This window comes from Cherax quadricarinatus, chromosome 6, assembly GCF_038502225.1.
Source record: "Cherax quadricarinatus isolate ZL_2023a chromosome 6, ASM3850222v1, whole genome shotgun sequence".
Classification (NCBI taxonomy): Eukaryota; Metazoa; Arthropoda; class Malacostraca; order Decapoda; family Parastacidae; genus Cherax; species Cherax quadricarinatus.
Window position 1 is genome coordinate 20,577,080 of NC_091297.1, and position 26,279 is coordinate 20,603,358.

Below are 26,279 nucleotides of genomic sequence, written 5' to 3' on the forward strand. Positions count from 1 at the left end.
CACCTTGGAACTTTATAAAAGTTTGGGATGTCAGTAATGGGGAAAAGTTGAAACTCCATGAGGAAATTGTTAAGGAAGCTGAGCCAATTCAACAATTTTTGTGTGGGAAAAATCTGTATGAAAAATTGGAGATGGAGGAAGAAGTGAAATTCTTCCAACACCAGTTTGTAGTGCTTAGTGAGAGTCAGTGGGCATTCCCATGCTTCATGGTTCCCAAATTAGATGGCACCCTGGGCATAAACACTGACTACCACAGAGTACGTTTAACAACTAAGGTTTACAGAATTAGAAAGATTGATACTTATGCACTAAAAGATGCAAACATTTTAAATAAGCTAAAACATGGAAGATGTGATTTCCATGGCCTGTGTTCCAGTACCATTTTAATGTGTGTAATGCAAATTGTGTTCATTGTGTGCTTAAAATTTGTGTGTGAGATGGAACGTGATGGTGTTTGTGTAAACTTGATGTATCCAACCTGGGTGCAAAGAGATGTCTTTGGTGTTTGTTGTTGCACTGCGAGAAGTTGCAGAACTGTTACTGTCTATGAACAACCTTCTAAGTTTAAATGTCAACATTTTACCACAGGAAAGAAAATTTTCATTTTGGGGCTGGCTATTCAGCATTTGTACATGTCTCAGGATCTCTTCATCCTGTTCCTGTGTATAGTGACTAAAATCAGACTCTTAAAATGGGCTTTGTTCCTACAGCCTTTTAATTTGGAAGTCAAATATATGAAAGGCTCAGAGAATGTGGTTGCTGATGCTCTCTCTAGATGTTTCATGTAGATGCAGGGTGCGTACTTTGTACATAGTGTTTGTCTTGTGCTGACCTTGTTGTTTTTGCAGTGGTGGACTCTCGGCGAGCCTGAGTACTCTCTACCAGCCATCTGACTGTGAAGGAGTCGAGTCAGAGCCAAAAGTGTGACGAGGGTCAGGGTGTACGTAAATGTGAGTTGAGGCAGTGGTTGACAACCTTCGGTAACATGAGACGTTCAGGAAGGTATGTGATGTTGTGTCTTGGTGTGCTCTATATACTAAACGGCCCGACGATTTGCCTTTGTGGTCCCTTGGACCCCTCCATGTTCTATGTCAGCCTCCTCTTCATAAGTTTGGAGGATCTGTGTGGAGTGGGACCTCGGAAGATGGGCTTGAGTGCCTGACCATGTTAAGGATCGTGAGTGTTGACTGGAAGTCTCACTGTTTGGTTTGGCCACCAAGTGAGAGACACCTTGACATGTTTTGTGAAGTTTCCTGCCTGGTGTACGCCTGACTGCTCTGGGTTTGGCTCTACTCTCGTCTCCTGATCAGGAAGATGCCACCCTGGAGTACCAGTTGCTTGTTGGATTACCGCAGCAGAGGCACAGGCCTGTTGGTGCGGGCTTTCACAGTGGGCATTGTGTGCAATTTTTGCATTGTAATGTGTATTGTTTAAAAGTCACTAAAATTGTAAATAGTTACACACTTGAGTATATGGGTATGGTTAAAATGCTTTTATAAAAAATTCTGCAATCTGTTGTAAATAACAGTAAAGTGAAGAGTAGTTATGGTGCTAGGAAAAATGTAGCATTTCTAGTAGTCTTGTTTACCGCCTTCAGACTTAAGCAATATACTTTTTACTAGCCGTATCCTGAGGGACACGGCTAGCTTTTGTGAGACTTCGTCTGGAGGTGGGGGTGTTATGGGGCTATAGGACCCAACATGTATTTATAAGTAACAGTTACTCTGGAATACCTAATTATATTGAATTGATGGGGACTTTGCTCTAAATGTCAGAAGGACTGATCAACCTTATGACTGAGAGGCAGCTGGGTCAAACCTATTTTTCTCAATATAATAGGTTATACTATAGACACATAAACACACAATTTAAATAAGTAGTTTATAAAGTTGTATTTCTTTTTGTAAAAGTAAAATTAAGGTGTGGTAGAATTGTGGTAACTGGAGAAGTGTGCTTGGCAACAGTCTTTTGTTTTGGTGGGAGGAGCTTAGGTAGGCTTCTCTCTCTCTCCCTCTCTCTGACTCTCTCTCTCTGTGGCTGACCTTCAACCTGGCAGGATCTCTGGGTCCTTCTCCTATCTTTTGGGGCATCATGTGTGCTCCAGGGGTGAGTTTTTATAATTTAAGTTTTGGCCACCATACCCAGGGTGACTAAAGTGTGTCAAAACACTGGTTAGCCCAGAGTTATGTCAAGGAGAGAGAAGGAAGAGTGTTGGAACACACCATGTGGAGCACAGGATGGAGTGTGTAGATTTGTTTTGAAAATGGAGGCTGTGATTGTATATTCTGTACATATCTATTGAGAATACAGTTATATTTTTATAGTAGTAGTTTACATAACCTGTGAAGAGGGCTGGTGAAAAGGTATCAGAGACACTCAAGATGATCAGCCATGATGTAAGTATTACCCCTAGACAAATAAGGCCATTAAGTAAAAGCTACCCCACACTAGAACATGTAGTGAGAACCTTACAATCAAAGTAATAAGGGACAAACCAACGTAACACGCGTCTAATGTGCAGCCTGAGCCAGCCTCACATGTTCCGCCGGTGGCATTGTTTACAAGCCAGCCTCCGCGGTAACATCCAAGCATACAATCGTAACATTTCGTATTATTACAGTGTTTTTGGTGATTTTATCTGCAAAATAAGTGACCATGGGCCCCAAGAAAGCTTCTAGTGCCAACCCTGTGGTAAAAAGGCTGAGAAATATTATCGAAATACTGTGGTACCATGGTCAACTGCTGATGCTGCTGCTGCTGCTGTACCACCATCAGCTGCTGCTGTTGTAGTACCGTCTGCTGCTGCTGTAGTACCGTCTGCTGCTGCTGTAGCATCATCTGCTGCTGCTGTAGCACTGTCAGCTGCTGCTGCTGCTGCTGCACTGTCAGCTGCTGCTGCTGCTGTAGCACCGTCTGCTGCTGCTGCTGCTGTAGTACCATCTGCTGCTGCTGTAGCATCGTCTGCTGCTGCTGTAGCATCGTCTGCTGCTGCTGTAGCACTGTCAGCTGCTGCTGCTGCTGCTGCTGCTGTAGCACTGTCAGCTGCTGCTGAAGCACTGTCAGCTGCTGCTGCTGCTGCTGCTGTAGCACTGTCAGCTGCTGCTGCTGTAGCACCATCAGCTGCTGCTGCTGCTGCTGCTGCTGTAGCACCATCAGCTGCTGCTGCTGCTGCTGCTGTTGTAGTACCATCTGCTGCTGCTGTAGCATTGCCTGCTGCTGCTGTAGCACTGTCAGCTGCTGCTGCTGCTGCAGCACTGTCAGCTGCTGGTGCTGCTGTAGCACTGTCAGCTGCTGCTGCTGCTGTACCACCATCAGCTGCTGCTGCAGTACCGTCTGCTGCTGCTGCTGCTGTAGTACCGTCTTCTGCTGCTGCTGCAGTAGTACCATCTGCTGCTGCTGCTGCTGCTGCTGTAGTACCGTCTGCTGCTGCTGCTGCTGTAGTACCGTCTGCTGCTGCTGCTGCTGCAGTACCGTCTGCTGCTGCTGCTGCTGCTGCTGTAGTACCGTCAGCTGCTGCTGTAGCATCGTCTGCCGCTGCTGTAGCACTGTCAGCTGCTGCTGCTGCTGCTGTAGCACTGTCAGCTGCTGCTGTAGCACCGTTGTTGGTGTGGCTTATTGAGAACACCAAGAAACAATTAACCCCAGAGGGTTAGCCACCCAGGATAACCCAAAAAAGTGTATCATCGAAGACTGTCTAACTTATTTCCATTGGGGTCCTTAATGTTGTCTCCCAGGATGCAACCCACACCAGTCGACTAACACCCAGGTGAACAGGGAAAAACGCCTGGAACTAGTGCTCACATTGGTGAATTTAAAGCCAGCAAAGGTTGGTTTGAGAGATTTAAGAATCGCTGTTGCTCAATCAGTCAGCTGTTGCTGGATCAGTCAGCTGTTGCTGGATCAGTCAGCTATTGCTGGACCAGTCAGCTGTTGCTGGATCAGTCAGCTGTTGCTGGACCAGTCAGCTGTTGCTGGATCAGTCAGCTGCTGCTGCACCACGGTCAGATGCTGTTGCACCATCAGCTGTTTCTGAACATGACTCGTCCCGAACCTGTCCGTCCAGCCTGAGTGCCTGCCTTGCCGTCATTGTTTACAAGCCAGGGTGGCTGGTTGCATGCATACATTCGATACATTTTGTATTATTCCATTATTTATAGTGCTTGTAACTGCTAAATAAGCCACCATGGACCCAAAGAAAGCTTCTAGTGCCAACCCTGTGGTAAAAAGGGTGATAAATACTATCGTACCACAGTCAGCTGCTGCTGCACCACAGCTGCAGCTGCACCACGGTCAGCTGATAAATTGGACCAGTCAGCTGTTGCTGCACCACAGCTGTTGTTGTTGCTGCACCACCATCAGCTGTATTACTCGAAGATGTGGAGAGAGTGTTGTTGGTATGGCTTAACGTGAAACAATTACCGAGAAACAATTAACCCCAGAGGGTTAGCCACCCAGGATAACCCAAGAAAGTCAGTGCATCATCGAAGACTCTCTAACTTATTTCCATTGGGGTCCTTAATCTTGTCTCCCAGGATGCAACCCACACCAGTCGACTAACACCCAGGTGAACAGGGAAAAATGCCTGGAACTAGTGTTCATATTGGTGAATTTAAAGCCAGCAAAGGTTGGTTTGAGAGATTTAAGAATCGTAGTGACATACACAGTGTGATAAGGCTGTTCTAAAAAAAAAATGCCAACCAGGACCTACAGTACTCAGGAGGAAAAGGCACTCCCAGGACACAGTGTCTCATCAGTCATTGCTGCATCTTCAATAAAGGTAAGTGTCATTTATTCTTCATTTAGTAGAGTAGTACATGCACAATATATATTGTGCATGTACTACTCTACTATTGTGCATGTATCCTTCTCTTTGTGTGTAGGAAAATGTATATTTCATGTGGTAAAATTTTTTTTTTCATACTTTTGGGTGTCTTGCACGGATTAATTTGATTTCCATTATTTCTTATGGGGAAAATTCATTCGCATAACGATAATTTCACATAACAATGAGCTCTCAGGAACGGATTAATATCGTTATGCGGGGGTCCACTGTATTATATTATACTATTATTATTATATGTATTATTATTATATGTATTATTATTATACATATTATTATTATACGTATTATTATTATACGTATTATTATTATACATATTATTATTATACAAATTATTATTATACATATTATTATTATGTATTATTATTATTATTACAATGTAAATAATTTGCAATTTTCATTCACACAAAAAATATAAGATTTACTGTTATGCCTTATTGTAATTTATTTATTTATTTTATTTATTTATTTACTAATTTGAACATGATACAGAGAAGTACAAGGAATACAATTTTTTAAGTGCAGCATGCCAAAGCCCCTTGTATGCAGAGCATTATGGGCAGGCTTAAAATTAACTTAAGATTAACTAAGCAATGATATATTCAGTGGTACAAAAATTATTGTAAAACAGATAATTTAGTACAAATGAGTATTACAAAGACAGGTCATATGGTCATTACTGTGTTGCTGTGTAACCAGTAGAATGGAGTATTATGTTAGGTAATGAAGTTAAATAGTAACAAAGTTTGATTGGGTCACAGGTTGATATTTATGAGATGCAATAATGAGATACATATAAGAGATACAACTTATGAGATACAATTATTCAGTATTTATTTAGTTGTGGGTGAGTAAGTGATTTTTGAGAAGAGACTTGAATTTATAAACAGACAGTGTTTCTTTTATATTCACAGGTAATGAATTCCAGATTTTAGGGCCTTTTATGTGCATTGAGTTTTTGTATAAATAATTGTATAAATAATGTCAACCCATTCACGACTGCATATTGGAATAGACAGTGTTGTCATTTGTTTACTCTTGAACATAGCCAAAACAATCAAACATTTCTCCTACGTTGAGCTCAATTTCAAGGTGCTTTCTGTCATGAAAGCAATCAAAATCATATATCTTTCTGTAATATATCTTCCATTCTATCAAATGAGACCAAAAAACTGAGAATACAACCATAAAAACCATACAAAAATACTGCTAAGGGGTGGCTAATTGCTGAGAAGTGAACTCCATTATTTATGCATAGATTTCTTTCATTTTTGGTGCACATTAAGAAGCATCTTTCCATCATACATTGCCCAAGTTTCAATAAGAAAGTCCAACAAACAAATGAGATACAATTCCCTAGATCAAGAGCAAGAGCCCCTCACCAGCGTCAAGGAACCTGCCTTGAGGTCTGCTCGTTTATGGAAATTTTGCTCACGTATGGAAGCAAAAAATCAACCCATCGACTACTTGTACTTGGAAAAACTCGCACGTGGATGTGCTCGCAAGTAGAGGTTCCACTGTATACAGTGGACTCTCAACCAATGGCTTTAATCCGTTCGAGAGAGCTAGCCTTTAGTCGAATTAGCAGTTAGTCGAATTAATTTTCCCCATAAGAAATAATGGAAATCCAATTAATCCGTTTCAGACAGCCAAAAGTATTAACAAAAAATATTTTTTTTTAAAGATTAAATATAGATACATTTATCTGTCATTGTTTTCTGTATACAGGAGGGCCCCACTTATACGGCGGGTTAGGTTCCAGGCTACCGCCGTAAAGCGGAAACCACCGTAAAGTGGAACACCCTTTTTTTCCACTTACAAATGCATACAAACACTAGATAACAAGTTTACACTAACATATATTATGTTAGCAATAGAACCAGGCATCAAAAAACAATAAAAAAGTACAATACACACATAGTGCACTCATTACTTACCTTAAAATATTTATAGTCTTAATCTAGGGTGAGACAAGCAGTGTTTATTGTAAGAAATCAAGTGTGGTATGTATGGTAGTCAGCCAGGCTACCATACCAGGCCACCCCACCCACACATACTATTCTATGATATTTAAGCATCCCAGAGCGATAAAATGTATATACAGTTCACTCATTACTTACCTTAAAATATAGGGTGAGATGAGTTGTATTTATTGTAAAAAATCAAGTGTGGTATGTATGGTAGTCAGCCAGGCTACCATACCAGGCCAACCCACCCACACATACTATTCTATGATATTTAAGCATCCCAGAGCGATAAAATGTATATACAGTTCACTCATTACTTACCTTAAAATATAGGGTGAGATGAGTTGTATTTATTGTAAAAAATCAAGTGTGGTATGTATGGTAGTCAGCCAGGCTACCATACCAGAGAGAAAGAATGAGTGCATGAGAGAGGACAGGCGCAGAGTTATGTAAACAAACCAGGCGAAGGTAAGTTTTGTAAACAGTGTACACGTCTGGTTTGTGTACAAGTTACATTGTGTACAGGTTGTCTCTACATTGATACGGTAGAATAAATAAAGAAGAACACTCCCATTCTCATGTAACATCATTTTGAGAAGAAATGATGCTCTGAGTGAAGGCAATGGAAGTAAAAGTCACTCTGACTTTTTTGGGTTATCCTAGGTTCTCTACACATATGTTATGTATTTATGTTATGTATCGTGTTTATTATATAATTTTGAAAAAAATATCACGGATGAATTAATGAAAATGTGTATATTAACGTAATATACAACATTTAATGATACACCGAGCTCAGACAGCGTAAACAAACAAACTGAACAGGTTGTGGACGATCACTCGGTCAGGCGAAATAGACGGTATTAATACGTGTCCAGTTTTAGTTCATTCATGTACATTTGTAAGAGTTTGTGAAACTTTTACCTTATAATATTTTTATTATTATTATAATAATTAAATCACGAAACAAATACTCTTACACTGTGTACAAGTTAGTACAGAATTATAGCTATAAAGTGAAAGCATACGAAAGGAATATTTTTCTACAGTTATCCCTAGTAACAGGTGACGGGCTAGAGAAAACGTAATTCTTCTGACACTTCTACAAACCGTTTGGTAATCATCTCATATATATTTGTATAAATTTTTATACTGTGGGTGCATGTATCATGTTTGTGTGTTACATAATGTGTTTCTTATATAATTTTGAAAAAAATATCATAGATAGATTAAGGGAAATGTCTATATTAACGTAATATGCGACATTAATGCGCCCAAGAGATTATTATTATTATTATTATTATTATTATTATTATTATTATTATTATTATTATTGCATCAAGAGTAGAGAGACTCTTAGTGATTTTAATGTGTACCTACATGCCAGCACAGTGTGTAAGTTTATTTAGGTACAGGTGTACACAAGTTTATCAAGTACAATACATATAAAATATACAATAACTTTAAAACACTTGAAATTTTGGAAAGTTTCCAGACATAATAAGGAGATGTGCTCAGGGAGAATGTAAACAAACTCGGTGGGCCGCTGTGACCGTATTAGAAAGACAGGTGGGGGGAGCCGTATAGCGAGTTTTGGTCATAATTCGAAATGTCCGTATTAGCGGAATGCCGTAAAGCGAAACGCCGTAAAGCGGGGCCCTGCTGTATATACATACAGAAGACAGTGACAAATAAACATAAAGCACTAATAAAATGGATAAATGAGCATTTAACAACACAATTACCTTTACTGATGACTTGTTGGTGTATGATAGACACTAGGAGACAAGAGGAAGGCAAGTTTATTATGCTTCAATATGATGCTAATATCATCTCTACAGCTTATTTATCTATCACAATTCATCTAATATGACATTATAAACAATATTAATAACACAGAAACATGATACAGTGGACCCTCGTTTTTCATAATTAATTCATTCCAGAGAGCATGACAATAGACCCCTGGCTGTCTTCAAGCAGGCACTGGACAAGTACCTAAAGTCGGTACCTGACCAGCCGGGCTGTGGCTCATACATTGGATTGTGTGCAGCCAGCAGTAACAGCCTTCTTGATAAGGCTCTGATCCACCATGAGGCCCAGTCACAGACCGGGCTGTGGGGGCGTTGACCCCTGGAACTCTCTCCAGGTAAACTCTAGGCCTCCAAGTATTACTGAAATTGACGATTTGCGAATCCATTTTCCCCAAAAGAAATTACATAAATCCAATTCGTTCCAGACACCCAGAAGTATCAACAACAATTTTTTTTACCTTAAAGATAGATTTACATGCACAAAAGAATGAGCATTCAACATGACAGTTACCTTTATTGAAGGCTGTTGTTGATGAATGGAAGACAGGGAGGAGGAGAGAGGGAAGAGAGGTTATTGTTTGGAAGGGGAATCCCCCTCCATAAGGACTCTAGGTCACTTCAGGGGTCACTTCCCTATCTTAAATATAGATTTACATGCAGAAAAGAATGCCAAATAAATGTAAAGCACTAATAAAATGTATAAATGAACATTTAACCTCACACTTACCTTTTATTGAAGACTTTTGTTGGTGTATGGCAGACGGGGCAGAGGGAGGGGAGGTGAGTTTATTGTTGGAGAATATGACACTAATATAAACTCTACGGCTTATTTATCTATCACAATTCAACTTTTATGACATAATACACAATATTAATAACATAGAAACATGGAATATACTCTACAATGAATAAGATAAGTCATTATGTATGTCACAAGAGGTGTTGTTTTGTGTTATTGTTGGGTGTATAAGGGCAATTCAATTCAATTCAAGTTTATTCTCTATAAGGGTTACAATGAGGGGTTTACAGGTTTTGGGTATTGTGTGGTTTACATGTTATAAAATACTAATTACAGAGGGGGCCACTAGGACACATAGCATGGCTAGGCATTTCGTACAGACTTAGATTAATTCTTAACATTAAATCCTTACAGATTATGGTGTTAAGGCTAAGTGACTACATCATAATTTGTGAGTTTAGCAATGTGAATGCTTTTGTTTTGGCACAATACAAAGTGTCTATATTGGAGTATCATAGGCAAACTTATGACTAGTTAGGATTTATTATTTTAAGATTAAGATTAGTATTTCTGGGTTTATAGTCAGTAGGTGAGTGAGTGTAATTGTGAACCACCAGGTGGTTATCATGGAGTTAGTTGTCGGGGTGTATCAGGGAGATAAGATGTTTTCTAACTGTAGTTTTGAAAGTGATGAATGTGTCTGCAGTTCTAGAGTTTTCAGGTAGGGTGTTCCAGATTTTAGATCCTTTGAAATACATTGAATTTTTGTAAAGGTTTAGTCGAACACGGGGAATGTCATAGAGATGTTTGTCTGGTGTTATGCATGTGGATCCTGTCCCATCTATCAAGAAAGCATTTTAGGTCAAGGTTAATATTGGAATTTAAGGTCCTGTAGATATAGATTGCACAGTAGTAAGTGTGGATGTTCTGAACAGGGAGTAAGTTTAGATATATGAAGAGTGGGGGGGGGGGGGTGTTGCCAGGGATGGGATTTAGCGATTATTCTTACTGTGGCTTTTTGTTGGGTTATTATTGGCTTTACGTGTGTTGCTGCAGTTGAACCCCAGGCACAGATAGCATAGGTGAGGTATGGAAATATAAGTGAATGGTATAGTGTGAGAAGGGCAGTTTGCAGCACACAGTATCATATCTTGGAGAGGATCCCCACTGTTTTGGATACTTTTTTTGTTATGTGTTGGATATGGGTGCTGAAATTTAGGTTGTTGTCGAGGTACAGGCCAAGGAATTTGCCCTCATTATGTCTGGCAATTAGAGTGTTGTCGATCTTTATGTTAAGTTGCGCAACACCTGCTCTGCTACCAAACATAATACAGTGGACCCCTGGTTCGCGATACTAATCCGTTCCTGAGAGCTCATCGTAAACCAAAAATATCGGAAAGCGAATCAATTTTCCCCATAAGAAATAATGGAAATCAAATTAATCCATGCAAGACACCCAAAAGTATGAAAAAAAAAACTTTTACCACATGAAATATTAAGTTTAATGCAATAGAATAGTAATTACAATAACAACAATAACAATAAATATCAATAAATAACGAAAGAATAATTGACACTTACCTTTAATGAAGATCTGGTGATGATTGATGGGATGGGAGGAGGGGAGAGTGTGGATGGTGTTAGCATTTAGAAGGGGAATCCCCCTCCATTAGGACTTGAAGTAGCAAGTCCTTTTCCGGGGTTACTTCCCTTCTTCTTTTAATGCCACTAGGACCAGGTTGAGAGTCACTGGACCTCTGTCGCACAACATAACTGGCAGCCTCACCATGCTTAATCACACTATGTATACCAATACGATTCTTAAATCTTTCAAACCAACCTTTGCTGGCCTTAAATTCACTCACATCACCATTAGTTGCAGGCAATTTTTTTACCAAATCGTCATGCAACTGCCTAGCCTTTTCACAAATGATTGCTTGAGAGATGCTATCTCCTGCTATCTGTTTTTCATTTATCCACACCAATAACAGTCTCTCAACATTTTCTAACACTTGCGGTCGCTGTTTCGTAATCACAGTTGCACCTTTTGCAAGAACAGCGTCCTTGATTGCCGTTTTCTTGCTCACTATAGTAGAGATGGTTGATTGGGGTTTACTATACAACCTGACGAGCTCCAACACACGCACTCCACTTTCGTACTTTGCAATTATCTTTTTCTTCATTTCAACAGTCATTAGCACCCTTGGTCTTGAAGGGTTGGCACTGGGAGCTTTCTTGGGGCCCATGGTGACTTATTTTGCAAAAACAGGCACCAAAAACAGTGATAATATGGATAATATGGAATGTACTGAATGTATCCTTAGATGCGCGCACACTGGCTGGCTTGTAAACACTGGCACACACGGGGCAGTTCAGGCCACACATGGACACATCTCGTACGAACCACATCGCATACCGGGTTCTGTATCGGGAAGCGAGGCAAATTTTCTGCGATATAATGCATCGGTTACCGGATTTATCGGATACCGATAGCATCGCGAACCGGGGGTCCACTGTATAGTAGGTTTTGCCAGTGTTAAGTTTAAGTTTATTGGCTGTCATCCAATTCGATATTTTGAGCAGCTCCTTGTTAACAATGGTGTTGAGGGTGGCAAGATTAGGGTGGGAGATGACATAAGTCGTGTCGTCAGCAAAGAGAATGGGTTTCAGGTGTTGGGATATGTTTGGAAGATCATTGATGTAAATGAGGAAGAGCAGGGGTCCAAGGACACTTCCCTGTGGAACTCCAGTATCAAGTGGCCATATTGATGAGGCTGTGTCTTTAATGGTGACATACTGATACCTATTAGAAAGGTAGGATTTAAAATATGCAAGCGCATGGCCTCTTATACCATAGTGGTCAAGTTTGTGGAGTAGGATGCCGTGGTCTACTGTGTCAAATGCTTTTCTTAGGTCAATAAAAATTCCTAGCGGATATTCCTTATTTTCCAATGCTGTGTAAAGCAGCTTTTATTTTTCCTGAATCCAAATTGGCAGGGGTTGAGTATGTTTTGTGATGTTATAAATGAATATAGTCTCCTGTGCACGAGTTTCTCGAAGATTTTGGATAGCAATGGTAAGTTTGATATTGGCCTATAGTTGTTTACGTCTGTAGGGTCACCACCTTTATGTATTGGTGTAACCCTTGCTGTCTTGAGTAGTGTCGGGAAAGTGCTAGCTTCTAGTGACTTGTTAAAAAGTAATGTAATAGCATGCGAAAGGACATGGGCCACTCGCTTGTACAATAATGGTGGGACGTGAGACAGATTCCCCGAGTTATTTTTAAGTGACTTTATGATCGCGGTGACTTCCGTGGGCTCAGTTGGTACAAGATAGAAGGAATTTGGGAAATTCCCATCTAGGTAGTCCCCAGCACAGGCATTGGTACGTGGGATTTTACTGGCGAGATTAGATCCTATGTTTGAGAAGAAGTCGTTTATCTTGTTAGCTGTATCAGTGGGATGCAGTGGTGTTTCATGAGGTTTAGTTAGAACAATACATGTATTCTTGTTTTTTTTCAGTTTGTGGGTCCCCAGAATCTGGGAAAGTGTTTTCCAGGTCTTTTTTATATCTGCTGGAGTAGTACAGTTGTTAGGCTTTCTTTATTAATTTGGTGAGAACTGTTGAATATTGTTTAAGAATATCTTTGTGTATTAAGCCCTGTCTATATTGCTTTTCATATTGGTGTTTCTTATCAATGGATTTCAGAATGCTGCTGGTTAGCCATGGGCAACCATGCCGTTTATTCGTGATCTGTTTAGTTTTTATAGGACAATGTTTGTTGTATAGTCTAAGTATTTTGTTAAGAAAAATATCTGTCCAATCGTCAATACCATTGGCATTGGAGAATTCTGTAGGCCATTGAGAGTAAGCCGTCCATAATGGTGGTGAAGCAGCAGGTGACGCGGCTGTGTTTTCTGTAGCCCTATATAACTCCAACAACATTGGAGGAGTTGGTAGAATCACTGAATCACTGAAGAAGGTACCCTCTACCACCATCACAACTACTACCACCCTCTACCACCATCACTACCACCTTCTACCACTATCACAACCACTACCACCATCACTACCACCCTCTACCACCTTCTACCACTATCACAACTACTACCACCTTCTATCACCATCACTACCACCGTCTACCACTATCACAACCCCTACCACCCTCTACCACTATCACAACTGCTACCACCCTCTACCACCATCACTACCACCCTCTACTACCATCACTATCAGCCTCTACCACTATCACAACTGCTAGCACCCTCTCCCACCATCACTACCACCCTCTACCACTATCACAACTGCTAGCAGTGGACCCTCGAGGGTCCACTGTATATACATACTCTAGAATGAATAAAATGTCAAAATGTATGAGAGGAGTAAATGGTGTAAGTGTTAGTGTTGGGTTTAAGGGCCGCCACTGAGAGAAGCAGTGGTTGAGGAGGAGGTTTTTGTCACCAACACTATCACACTTAAACAATGTATGTAATTTATAAATAAGAAATATTTACATTTTAATTTATAAATAAGAAATATTTACATTTTAATTTATAAATAAGAAATATTTACATTTTAATTTATAAGTAAGTTTATTCAGGTATACACACAGTTACATAGATTATCATACATAGCAGCATATGTGTAAAGTACCTAGGAAAACACAAAAAAGTCAGGGTGACTTACGTATTTCCACTGGTGTCCTTTTATATTTGCACTTAATATATTTACTTTTATGCTTACACTTTTACATTTACACTTACATTGGAGGAGATGTTAGTTTAACCCTTTGACTGTTTCAGGCCCCTTTCTGAAACTGTCATTCTATGTCGCTCAATTTTTGAAAAAAAAAAAAATGATTTTTTCTTATGAAATGATAGAGAATCTTTTCCCGAGGGTAATGACACCAAAAGTTCGAAATTTGGTCGAAAACTCATGGAATTATGCTCCCGCGAAGTTAGCGGTCTCGGCGACATATGCGTATCGGCGATTTCGCCGACTTTGAGCCCTATTTTCAGCCAATTCCATTGTTCCAGTTGACCAAACTCATAGCTATTTCTTTAGAACTCCATTTTATCTATCAGCTGAGTACAAGAAACTTCCCATTTACTAATTTGGACTACTAAAAAAGATGCCAATTTCAAAATAGGGTCCAGAATAAACAAGGTAGACATTCGTGGCACTAAAATAACATATGCTCTGTTCATTAGTCACATCTCTAGGCCCCTCTTATATTATTATTGCTTTCTATTTTGATTTTTTATTCATACAAAAAAATACAAAATTTACTGTTATGCAGACTACTACATTATTGTAAAAATGGTATAAATAATATCAGTGCACTAGTGAAAGAATATTAGACTCCCCAGTTGATGTGTATTGGACGTGTGGTGTGATTTATTTACTCCTGAACATTGGTAAAAATCGAACATTTCCGCTACTTTGAGCTCAGTTTCAAGGTCGTTTTCATCGTCAAAGTAATGCAAATCATCTCTATTTTTGTAATATGTTTTCCATTTTATCACCTAAGACCATGAAAACGCAAATACAACGATAAATACTATACAAAAATACACCTCAAAGTCGGCGTTTTATTCCAAAAAAACGATCAGTTTTTTTTCTCATTACGCAATGTGTGCTGCAGGATTTTTTTTATGTGGTGCACACTGACCACACAGACCCATTCTCTCACATGTGGGTCTACCAGCTTTCTCCCGCTTGATTTGAAGCCGCTAGAATTATTGAGTATATATACGTCAGAAACATTGGCTCGTAAGATGTATTTATACGTCGAAAACAGTCAAAGGGTTAATTAGTTAGTTTGATGGAGGAGATGCTGGCAGAGGTTTAGGGTAGTGGAAAATAGCAGGCCGGCGTATGTTCAGTGGATATACGCACATCCAACAACAGTGGAGTTACTTTCGTGTCTTTTTCTATCGCTTACTCACTTAACTTACTTGCTACACTGTTAATTCTACGCTTTATCACTGGCTGACTATAGCTTTTATCGATACCTGCTGCTTTAGTATCGTACATATCGTAGAATCACTGAATCATTGCAGAAGGCACATTGTCCCCTCTTCCTCCTCCACTTTGGTACTTTGCTATGAGTTTTTTCTTGAATTTTATTGTTTCTTTCCTTCTTTATCACAGGGCTGGCACTAGAAATTTTCTTTGGGCCCATGGTGACTTATTTAGCAGTTACAAGCACTAAAAACAATGGAATAATTCAAAATATATCACAAGTACCCATGGAATCGAACACAACGGCTTGTAAACAATGGGACACTGGCTATACACAGAGTCTTGGAGTGGCTGGGCCCGCTCAGGATGAGAGCCTTCAGACGAGTTTTTCGGTGTTGGTAGAGTCAATATTTTGATGCCAAAGAGAGCTGTTAGTCGATTTTGGCGTTAGACAATGCCGCCGTTAGTCGAGGGTCCACTGGACATAGATGTAAAATGTTCTTGTCCTTTTAGTCTAAAGTTAGGTTTAAGCTTGGCCAATATGCTATGCATAACCAGGGACTTTCCATGTGCAATATTACTTAAATGTCATCCATTTTTGTACAAACAATGTATTATGTGAAAATAATGAACCCGAGTTTGAATTAACTTCTGTTAGGATATTTAGTTAGTTAATACTCCTGTAACACACAATTCAAATTCAAACTGTAAGAGAGAAAAAGGTGTGGATTTTAACCCTTTGACTGTTTCGGTCATATGTATATGTCTTACGAGCCACTGTTTTTGAAGTATATATACTCATATCAAATCAAGCAGAAGAAGGCTGGTAGGCCCATATGTGAGAGAATGGGTCTGTGTGGTCAGTGTGCACCATATAAAAAAATCCTGCAGCACGCAGTGCATAATGAGAAAAAAAAATCCGACCTTTTTTTTTAATTAAAATGCTGAATTTGTGCTCTATTTTCGTATAGTATTTATGGTTGTATTCTCATTTTCTTGGTCTCATTTGATAGAATGGAAAACATATTATAGAAATATAGGTGATTTTGATTGGTTTTACAATGAAAAGAACCTTGAAATGGAGCTCAAAGTAGGGGAAATGTTTGATTTTTGCCGATGTTCAAAAGTAAACAAATGATGTCATTGTCCAATAAATGTCCAAGTAGCCATTCTAATATGCAGTCATGAATGGGTTGACATTATCTATGCAATTATTACAATATTGCAGTAGTCTGCATAACAGTAAATCTTCTATTTTTTGTTTGAATAAAAATTCAAAATAGAAAGCAAGAGTAATATCAGAGGGGCCTGGACATGACTGATGAACACAGAAAATGTTATTTTAGAGCCAGGAATGTCTGCATTGTTCATTCTGGTCCCTATTTTGAAATTGTCATAATTTTTAATTTTCGTGAAACTGGCCAAACTGCAAATTTCTGACCATGTTATTGGGCAGTTGAAATCAGTAAATGGGCAGTTTCAAGTAATCAAGTGACAGAAAAAATGGAGTTCTAAAGAAATAGCTACGAGTTTGGTCGACTGGAACAATGGAATTAGCAGAAAATAGGGCCCAAAGTGGGCGAAATCGCCAATTCGTAAATATCGCCGAGGTCGCTAACTTTGTGAGAGCGTAATTCCATTAGTTTTCCATCAAATTTCATTCTTTTGGTGTCATTACAATCGGGAAAAGATTCTCTATCATTTCATAAGAAAAAATAATTTTTTTTTTTTGGAAATTTTGTGACACCAGGAGACGCCTCAGGATTTGGGGTTGCGACAGTCAAGGGGTTAAGCTGACACTTCTCATATTAAATATTCACAGATAAGTGATACGAATAGCTGATTTCCAGCAATTTAATGGATATGAAATTTCAGTAGTAATCTTTCTTTCTTCTCTCAACACACCGGCTGTATCCCACCAAGGCAGGGTGGCCCAAAAAGAAAAACGAAAGTTTCTCTTTTAAATTTAGTAATTTATACGGGAGAAGGGGTTACTAGCCCCTTGCTCCCGGCATTTTAGTCGCCTCTTACAACACGCATGGCTTACGGAGGAAGAATTCTGTTCCACTTCCCCATGGAGATAAGAGGAAATAAACAAGAACAAGAACTAAAAAGAAAATAGAAGAATACCCAGAGGGGTGTGTAAATATATGCTTGTACATGTATGTGTAGTGTGACCTAAGTGCAAGTAGAAGTAGCAAGACATACCTGAAATCTTGCATGTTCATGAGACAGACAAAAGACACCAGCAATCCTACCATCATGTAAAACAATTACAGGTTTTCGTTGTACACTCACTTGGCAGGACGGTAGTACCTCCCTGGGCGGTTGCTGTTTACCAGCCTACTACCTAGGTTCAGTAGTAATAAAGACGTTAATTAGTTAATAAATCTTTTCTATGTCCTCCACAAAAGTTAAAGCTAAAATGTTGATTCTACGATATCTACCAGGAGCAGTACAGCTCAACTACCTTACCGTTGAGAAGACCATGGTGAAAGCATAGACAATGGCCTCAGAAAAATATCGCCGCTTAACAGCAAGGATTATGGCTGGCAGGAAGAAGAGGTTTGAGAGTGTGAGTAGCAGGGTTGCAAGAAGAAGCTTCCAATTCGGTGTGGCCTGAGAGCTATCCGTACATCCCCATCCACGGTAACCTGCCACAAAAAGCTTGCAATATTAACATAGTCATACTATTATATTTAAGATTTAATAATGTTTTTATAAATGGACACCAATTATCCATAAAGCAATGTATTAATTATTAAAAATTAAACACCCAGTTTTTTTATGGGTGAGGAATTACATGAAAGAAGAACACCAGAATATAGCTATAGATAGAGATGTTAACAGCACTTGGTGCTCTTCTTTTGAGTAGCTGACTTTGCATCTTTTTAAGTTAGTTGGGTGTGGGTGAGTAGCAATGCTAAAGCTATATTTTTCTTACACAGATATTTGGCTTAAGGTTAGGAGGGGAGTGACAAATTAGCTAGATGCTTTGATAAGTACCCTGGCAGCTTGCAGGGTGTATATTTGTTTGGCAACAAACAACTCTGTTGTTTGTTGCCATGTTTTTCAGACAGGTGAACTCTTGTTATTTATAAGCACTCTGGTGGGTTCATGCATTGTAAAGTGACTAGAGAAGATGGCTGCTAATATGGCATTTACTTTAACTGTTCACTCCTCAAACTGCTTGTCAGTATTTTTATGATCTTGTGAGGTTTCTTTCTTTACACAGTCACATGGTCCAGCATACTACTGCTATTTGCATTCAACGTGTGTGTAAGATTGATGCCAGGCTTTCCCATACCTATAAATAATTCTTGTGTAGTTTTTAACACCCTGGCCTTCTTCCACCAAGACAGGATAATCCCCCCCCCCCCAAAAAAAAAAGCAAAAACATATTCACCATCAGTTATTCAATACCTGTCTTGCCAGAAATATGTAGACATCACGCTTAAAATGACCCTCCAAACAGCAACATCTCCATCCCTCCCACAGTGTGGTCACTGTACTTCCAACCTCCAGGACTTGAGTAGTTCAGCTAACCAGTTTTCCAGAATCTCTTCATAATATTACCTTGCTCATACTCGCTTAGCATTTCACTCCATAAAAAATTTTTATATTCCCCACTCATGGTCAAGCAACAATCATCTTGAAAAATATTAGACTGGTCAAGACTTCTTGACCAATGATTCCCAACCAGTGGATTGCAGACAGCTGGGAGAATACTGAACTATTTTAAGGGGTCCACAAAACTTCTCAGGGATAATACAGCATCTGGGGAATGGTAATCAAAGAAGGGGCAAATAGCTCCAATTTCTTGAATTAAGAGCTACTCACCAACATAAAAACACCACTCCCTTGAAGGGTTAAAATATACCCTGTACAAAGAGTTGGTATGTCTATAGAGCAAACCTCTCATCAGTATTAGTTACATGTCTTCAATGAATCATACATACATGCATGAGACAACGGACTTGGAAAATCCACCATCACAACTCAGACCAGGATAATTCCTTGTTCTTGTACAAATTAGTGCTCATCATAAACATGACAAAATTAATTTGAGAATACACCTACCATCCGACTTACGACCGAGTTCGGTTCCGGGAAACCGGTCGTAAGTCGAAATGGACGTAAGTCGAACTTTACTATTGAATATCAACATCACATTTTTGTAATGACTATTTTATTGTTTTATTTAGGTATTTCATGTTTTACTTTATTTTTTATGCTGTTAGTACTGTATTTTATACTGTAAGGTTTAGGATAAACACTGTGTACAACACAAATAGTTGTTTATTTCCCAGAAATTTGGCAAAAAAAAAAACACGGTCGTAAGTCGAGTGGTCGTAAGTCGAGCAGGTCGTAAGTCGGATGGTAGGTGTAAATGATTTTGAAGAATGGAAATTAAATTTTTATATGGAGTTCTGATGACCTACTAGAAACACAACCCGCATACTTACATATCTATCTATCTAATAATCTCTCTCTCTCTCTCTCTCTCTCTCTCTCTATCTATCTATATCTATCAATATATCTATATCTATCAATATATCTATATCTATCTACAGTAGACCATTATTTAGCACGAGTTTATCTGGCACGATTTGAGTATAGCACGACTGAAGAATTGCGGCACAATTTTATGTAACACGTCGTATGATGAATTTAACACGGTTCAGTTTGCAGGAAGGTAAAAAAACTTCCCTTTTCCTCAACCGGCCGCCTTGTTGTGGTTCAGCTGGGGAGACCTCCCGCCGTCCCCAGCCACCCCCCCGACACCACCCCACCATCAAAGCATTCGTACTTCATACGTGTCCAGTCCAACTTCTCTGCTACAAGCTTGTGATTGTGAATTGTGTTTTGATCTTTTAATTGCTATATCTTGTATCTATACCAAGCAATCATGACACCTAGTAAGCATACCAGTGTTGCTCAAAGTGGCAAGAAAAAGTATAAACATTTAAGTCTTAGAATTAACGAAGGAAACAAAGATATTAGACGAGACATTCTGTGGCCATAATGAAGTGTTGCTTTGTACACATAAAAAAAGGTAAACATAAGTTTGTGTGACTGACTGACATAGTAACTGACTGACTGACTGACTTACTTACTGAATGACTTACTGAACAACTTGACTGATTTACTGAATGACTTGACTGACTTACTGAATGACTTGACTGACTTACTTAACAACTTGACTGACTTACTAAATGACTTGAATGACTTACTGAATGACTTGACTGACTTACTGAATGACCTGATTGACTGAATCACAAAGTTAGACACTCCAGTACAACCATCAACTTCAGTACCAGAACCTCTACCATCCACCTCAGCCCAGTAGGGCCACAACATAACTCTCAACTCTCTTCACAATTCAAATCAATTCAGTTCAATTCAAATTCAATTCAAAGTTTATTCTCTATAAGGATTACAATGCTGAGTTTACAGAATTTGGTTATTGTGTGGTTTACATGTAGTAAAATAATAATTACAGAGTGTACCACTAGAACACCTAGCATGGCTAGGCATTTCGGGCAGACTTAAATTAAATCTTAAGTTTAAAATATTACAAAATCATGAGGTAAGTTGGTATTATGGCTAAGTGACTAAATACTAGTTTGTGAGTTTAGCAATGTGAATGCTTTTGTTTTGGCACTATACATAGTTTCAGTATTGGAGTATCACAGGCCAACTTATGACTAGTTAAGATTCATTATTTTGAGACTGAGATTGATATTTCTGTTTATGGTCAAATGGGTGAGTGAGTGTAAGTGTTAACCACCAGGTGGTATTCGTGTAATTAGTTGACAGGGTGTATCAGGGAGGTAAGATGTTTTCTGATGGTAGTTTTGAAGGTGATGAATGTGTCTGCAGTTTTAGAATTTTCAGGTAGGGTGTTCCAGATTTTAGGGCCTTTGACATACATTGAATTTTTGTAAAGGTTTAGTCGGACACGGGGAATGTCATAGAGATGTTTGTGTCTGGTGTTGTGCCTGTGGGTTCTGTCACAACTATCAAGAAAGCGTTTTAGGTCAAGGTTAATATTGGAATTTAAGGTCCTGTAGATGTAGACTGCACAGTAGTAAGTGTGGATGTACTGAACAGGAAGTAAGTTTAGATCTATGAAGAGTGGGGGGGTGTGTTGCCAGGGAGGGATTTAGTGATTATTCTTACTGCGGCTTTTTGTAGGGTTATTATTGGCTTTAGGTGTGTTGCTGCAGTTGAACCCCAAGCACAGATAGCATAGGTGAGGTATGGATAAATAAGTGAATGGTATAGTGTGAGAAGGGCAGTTTGTGGCACGTAGTATCGTATCTTGGAGAGGATCCCAACCATTTTGGATACTTTTTTGGTTATGTGTTGGATATGGGTGCTGAAGTTCAGGTTGTTGTCGAGGTATAGGCCTAGGAATTTGCCCTCATTATGCCTGGCAATTAGAGTGTTGTCGATCTTAATGTTAATTTGCGCATCTCCTGCTCTGCTACCAAACATAATGTAGTAGGTTTTGTCAGTGTTAAGCGTAAGTTTATTGGCTGTCATCCAAGTCGATATTTTGATCAGCTCCTCATTAACAATGGTGTTGAGGGTGGCAAGATTAGGGTGAGAGATGACATAAGTCATGTCGTCAGCAAAGAGAATGGGGTTCAGGTGTTGAGATACGTTTGGAAGATCATTGATGTATATGAGGAAGAGCAGGGGACCAAGGACACTTCCCTGCGGAACTCCAGTATCAAGTGGCTGTGTTGTTGATGCTGTGTCTTTAATGGTGACATACTGATACCTATTAGTAAGGTAAGATTTGAAATATGCAAGCGCATGGCCTCTTATACCATAATGGTCAAGTTTGTGGAGTAGGATGCCGTGGTCTACTGTGTCAAAAGCTTTTCTTAGGTCAATAAAAATTCCTAGTGGATATTCCTTATTTTCCAATGCTGTGTAAAGCAGATCTAGCATTTTTATGATTGCATCGTTAGTGCTTTTATTTTTCCTGAATCTAAACTGGCAGGGGTTGAGTATGTTTTGTGCCGTTATAAACGAATATGCAGTGGACCCCCGCGTACCGTTGGCATCACATAACGTTAAATCCGCATACCAATACATTTTATCGCTAAGATTTTGCCTCGCATATCGCTAAAAAACCCACTCAACACTATTCGTCTGAGACGCGTCTAATGTGCGGCCTGAGCCAGCCTCACATGTTCCGCCGGTGGCATTGTTTACCAGCCAGCCTCCGCGGTAACATCCAAGCATACAATCGGAACATTTCGTATTATTACAGTGTTTTTGGTGATTTTATCTGTAAAATAAGTGACCATGGGCCCCAAGAAAGCCTCTAGTGCCAACCCTGTGGTAAAAAGGGTGAGAAATATTATCGAAATACTGTGGTACCATGGTCAACTGCTGATGCTGCTGCTGCTGTAGCACTGTCAGCTGCTGCTGCTGCTGTAGCACTGTCAGCTGCTGCTGCTGCTGTAGCACTGTCAGCTGCTGCTGTAGCACTGACAGCTGCTGCTGCTGTAGCACTGTCAGCTGCTGCTGCTGCTGTAGCACCATCAGCTGCTTCTGCTGCTGCTGTACCACCGTCAGCTGCTGCTGCTGCTGTAGTACCATCTGCTGCTGCTGTAGCACTGTCTGCTGCTGCTGTAGCACTGTCAGCTGCTGCTGCTGCTGCTGCTGCTGTAGCACTGTCAGCTGCTGCTGCTGCTGCTGCTGCTGTAGCACTGTCAGCTGCTGCTGCTGTAGCACCGTTGTTGGTGTGGCTTATTGAGAATACCAAGAAACAATTAACCCCAGAGGGTTAGTCACTCAGGATAACCCAAAAAAGTCAGTATCATCAAAGACTGTCTAACTTATTTACATTGGGGTCCTTAATCTTGTCTCCGAGGATGCAACCCACACCAGTCGACTAACACCCAAGTGAACAGGGAAAAATGCCTGGAACTAGTGCTCATATTGGTGAATATAAAGGGAGCAAAGGTTAGTTTGAGAGATTTAAGAATTGTAGTGGCATACACAGTGTGATAAGGCTGTTCTGGAAAAAAATGCCAACCAGGACCTAGAGTACTCAGGAGGAAAAGGCACTCCCAGGACACAGTGTCTCATCAGTCATTGCTGCATCTTCAATAAAGGTAAGTGTCATTTATTCTTCATTTAGTAGAGTAGTACATGCACAATATATATTGTGCATGTACTACTCTACTATTGTGCATGTATCCTTCTCTTTGTGTGTAGGAAAACGTATATTTCATGTGGTAAATTTTTTTTTTCATACTTTTGGGTGTCTTGCACAGATTAATTTGATTTCCATTATTTCTTATGGGGAAAATTCATTCGCATAACGATAATTTCGCATAACAATGAGCTCTCAGGAACGGATTATGGAAGTCACCGAGATTCTAAAGTCACTTAAAAATAACTCAGGGAATCTGTCTCATGTCCCACCATTATTGTACAAGAGAGCGGCCCATGTCCTCTCGCATGCTATCTCATTACTTTTTAACAAGTCACTAGAAACTAGCACCTTCCCGAAACTACTCAAGATGGCAAGGGTTACACCAATACATAAAAGTGGTGACCCTACAGATTTAAACAACTATAGGCCAATATCAAACCTACCATTGCTATCCAAAATCTTTGAGAAACTCGTGCACAGGAGACTATATTCATTTATAATGGCACAAAACATACTCAACCCCTGCCAATTTGGATTCAGGAAAAATAAAAGCACTAAGGATGCAATCATAAAAATGCTAGATCTGCTTTACACAGCATTGGAAAATAAGGAATATCCACTAGGAATTTTTATTGACCTAAGAAAAGCTTTTGACACAGTAGACCACGGCATCCTACTCCACAAACTTGACCATTATGGTATAAGAGGCCATGCGCTTGCATATTTCAAATCTTACCAAACTAATAGGTATCAGTATGTCACCATTAAAGACACAGCATCAACAACACAGCCACTTGATACTGGAGTTCCGCAGGGAAGTGTCCTTGGTCCCCTGCTCTTCCTCATATACATCAATGATCTTCCAAACGTATCTCAACACCTGAACCCCATTCTCTTTGCTGACGACACGACTTATGTCATCTCTCACCCTAATCTTGCCACCCTCAACACCATTGTTAATGAGGAGCTGATCAAAATATCGACTTGGATGACAGCCAATAAACTTACGCTTAACACTGACAAAACCTACTACATTATGTTTGGTAGCAGAGCAGGAGATGCGCAAATTAACATTAAGATCGACAACACTCTAATTGCCAGGCATAATGAGGGCAAATTCCTAGGCCTATACCTCGACAACAACCTGAACTTCAGCACCCATATCCAACACATAACCAAAAAAGTATCCAAAACGGTTGGGATCCTCTCCAAGATACGATACTACGTGCCGCAAACTGCCCTTCTCACACTATACCATTCACTTATACGTATATCCATACCTCACCTATGCTATCTGTGCTTGGGGTTCAACTGCAGCAACACACCTAAAGCCAATAATAACCCAACAAAAAGCCGCAGTAAGAATAATCACTAAATCCCATCCCTGGTAACACCCCCCCCCCCACTCTTCATAGATCAAAACTTACTCCCTGTTCAGTACATCCACACTTACTACTGTGCAATCTACATCTACAGGACCTTAAATTCCAATATTAACCTTGACCTAAAACGCTTTCTTGATAGTTGCGACAGAACCCACAGGCACAACACCAGACACAAACATCTCTATGACATTCCCCGTGTCCGACTAAACCTTTACAAAAATTCAATGTATGTCAAAGGCCCTAAAATCTGGAACACCCTACCTGAAAATTCTAAAACTGCAGACACATTCATCACCTTCAAAACTACCATCAGAAAACATCTTATCTCCCTGATACACCCTGTCAACTAATTACACGAATACCACCTGGTGGTTAACACTTACACTCACTCACCCATTTGACCATAAACAGAAATATCAATCTCAATCTCAAAATAATGAATCTTAACTAGTCATAAGTTGGCCTGTGATACTCCATTACTGAAACTATGAATAGTGCCAAAACAAAAGCATTCACATTGCTAAACTCACAAACTAGTATTTAGTCACTTAGCCATAATACCAACTTACCACATAATTTTGTAATATTTTAAACTTAAGATTTAATTTAAGTCTGCCTGAAATGCCTAGCCATGCTAGGTGTTCTAGTGGTACACTCTGTAATTATTATTTTACTACATGTAAACCACACAATAACCAAATTCTGTAAACTCAGCATTGTAATCCTTATAGAGAATAAACTTTGAATAAACTTTGATTAATATCGTTATGCGGGGGTCCACTGTAGTCTCCTGTGCACGAGTTTCTCAAAGATTTCGGATAGCAATGGTAAGTTTGATATTGGCCTATAGTTGTTTAAATCTGTAGGGTCACCACCTTTATGTATTGGTGTAACCCTTGCCGTCTTGAGTAGTTTCGGGAAGGTGCTAGTTTCTAGTGACTTGTTAAAAAGTAATGAGATAGCATGCGAGAGGACATGGGCCGCTCTCTTGTACAATAATGGTGGGACATGAGACAGATTCCCTGAGTTATTTTTAAGTGACTTTATAATCTCGGTGACTTCCATGGGCTCAGTTGGAGCAAGATCATCCCCAAACACCAGCACCCACAATTTAAGGTAAGAAATACTATTATTTCTGCTACATATGTAGTCTTAAGCAGTAAAAAAACATAATGCATCACAACAATGAACTACAATTACATATCCACTTTTATTTTTGTAAGATGTGGAGGCCCAAAAAAAATTGTTTGGCTCTTTTGGAGCTCTCAGGAACGTAACCCTATTTTTCCCCACACGTTCTTCAGTTCATCTAACACGGCTTTACCTAACATGGTGTTTTCAGGAATGTCACTACCGTGTTAACCCGTAAATGGTCCAAACGTGTATAT

At 39.5% G+C, this 26,279-nt stretch overlaps 1 protein-coding gene across 4 annotated transcripts in view; it reads right to left on the reverse strand.

The window, feature by feature from the left end:
* The window catches only part of LOC128692541 (transmembrane protein 8B), a 296,349-nt gene that overhangs the window by 121,528 nt on the left and 148,542 nt on the right, over positions 1-26,279 (reverse strand). For all 4 annotated transcript variants that reach the window (XM_070080854.1, XM_070080860.1, XM_070080865.1 and 1 more), the window contains one exon: positions 17,800-17,978. In XM_070080854.1, the coding sequence (XP_069936955.1) occupies positions 17,800-17,978 (179 nt within the window). The remainder of the gene's footprint in view (positions 1-17,799; positions 17,979-26,279) is intronic.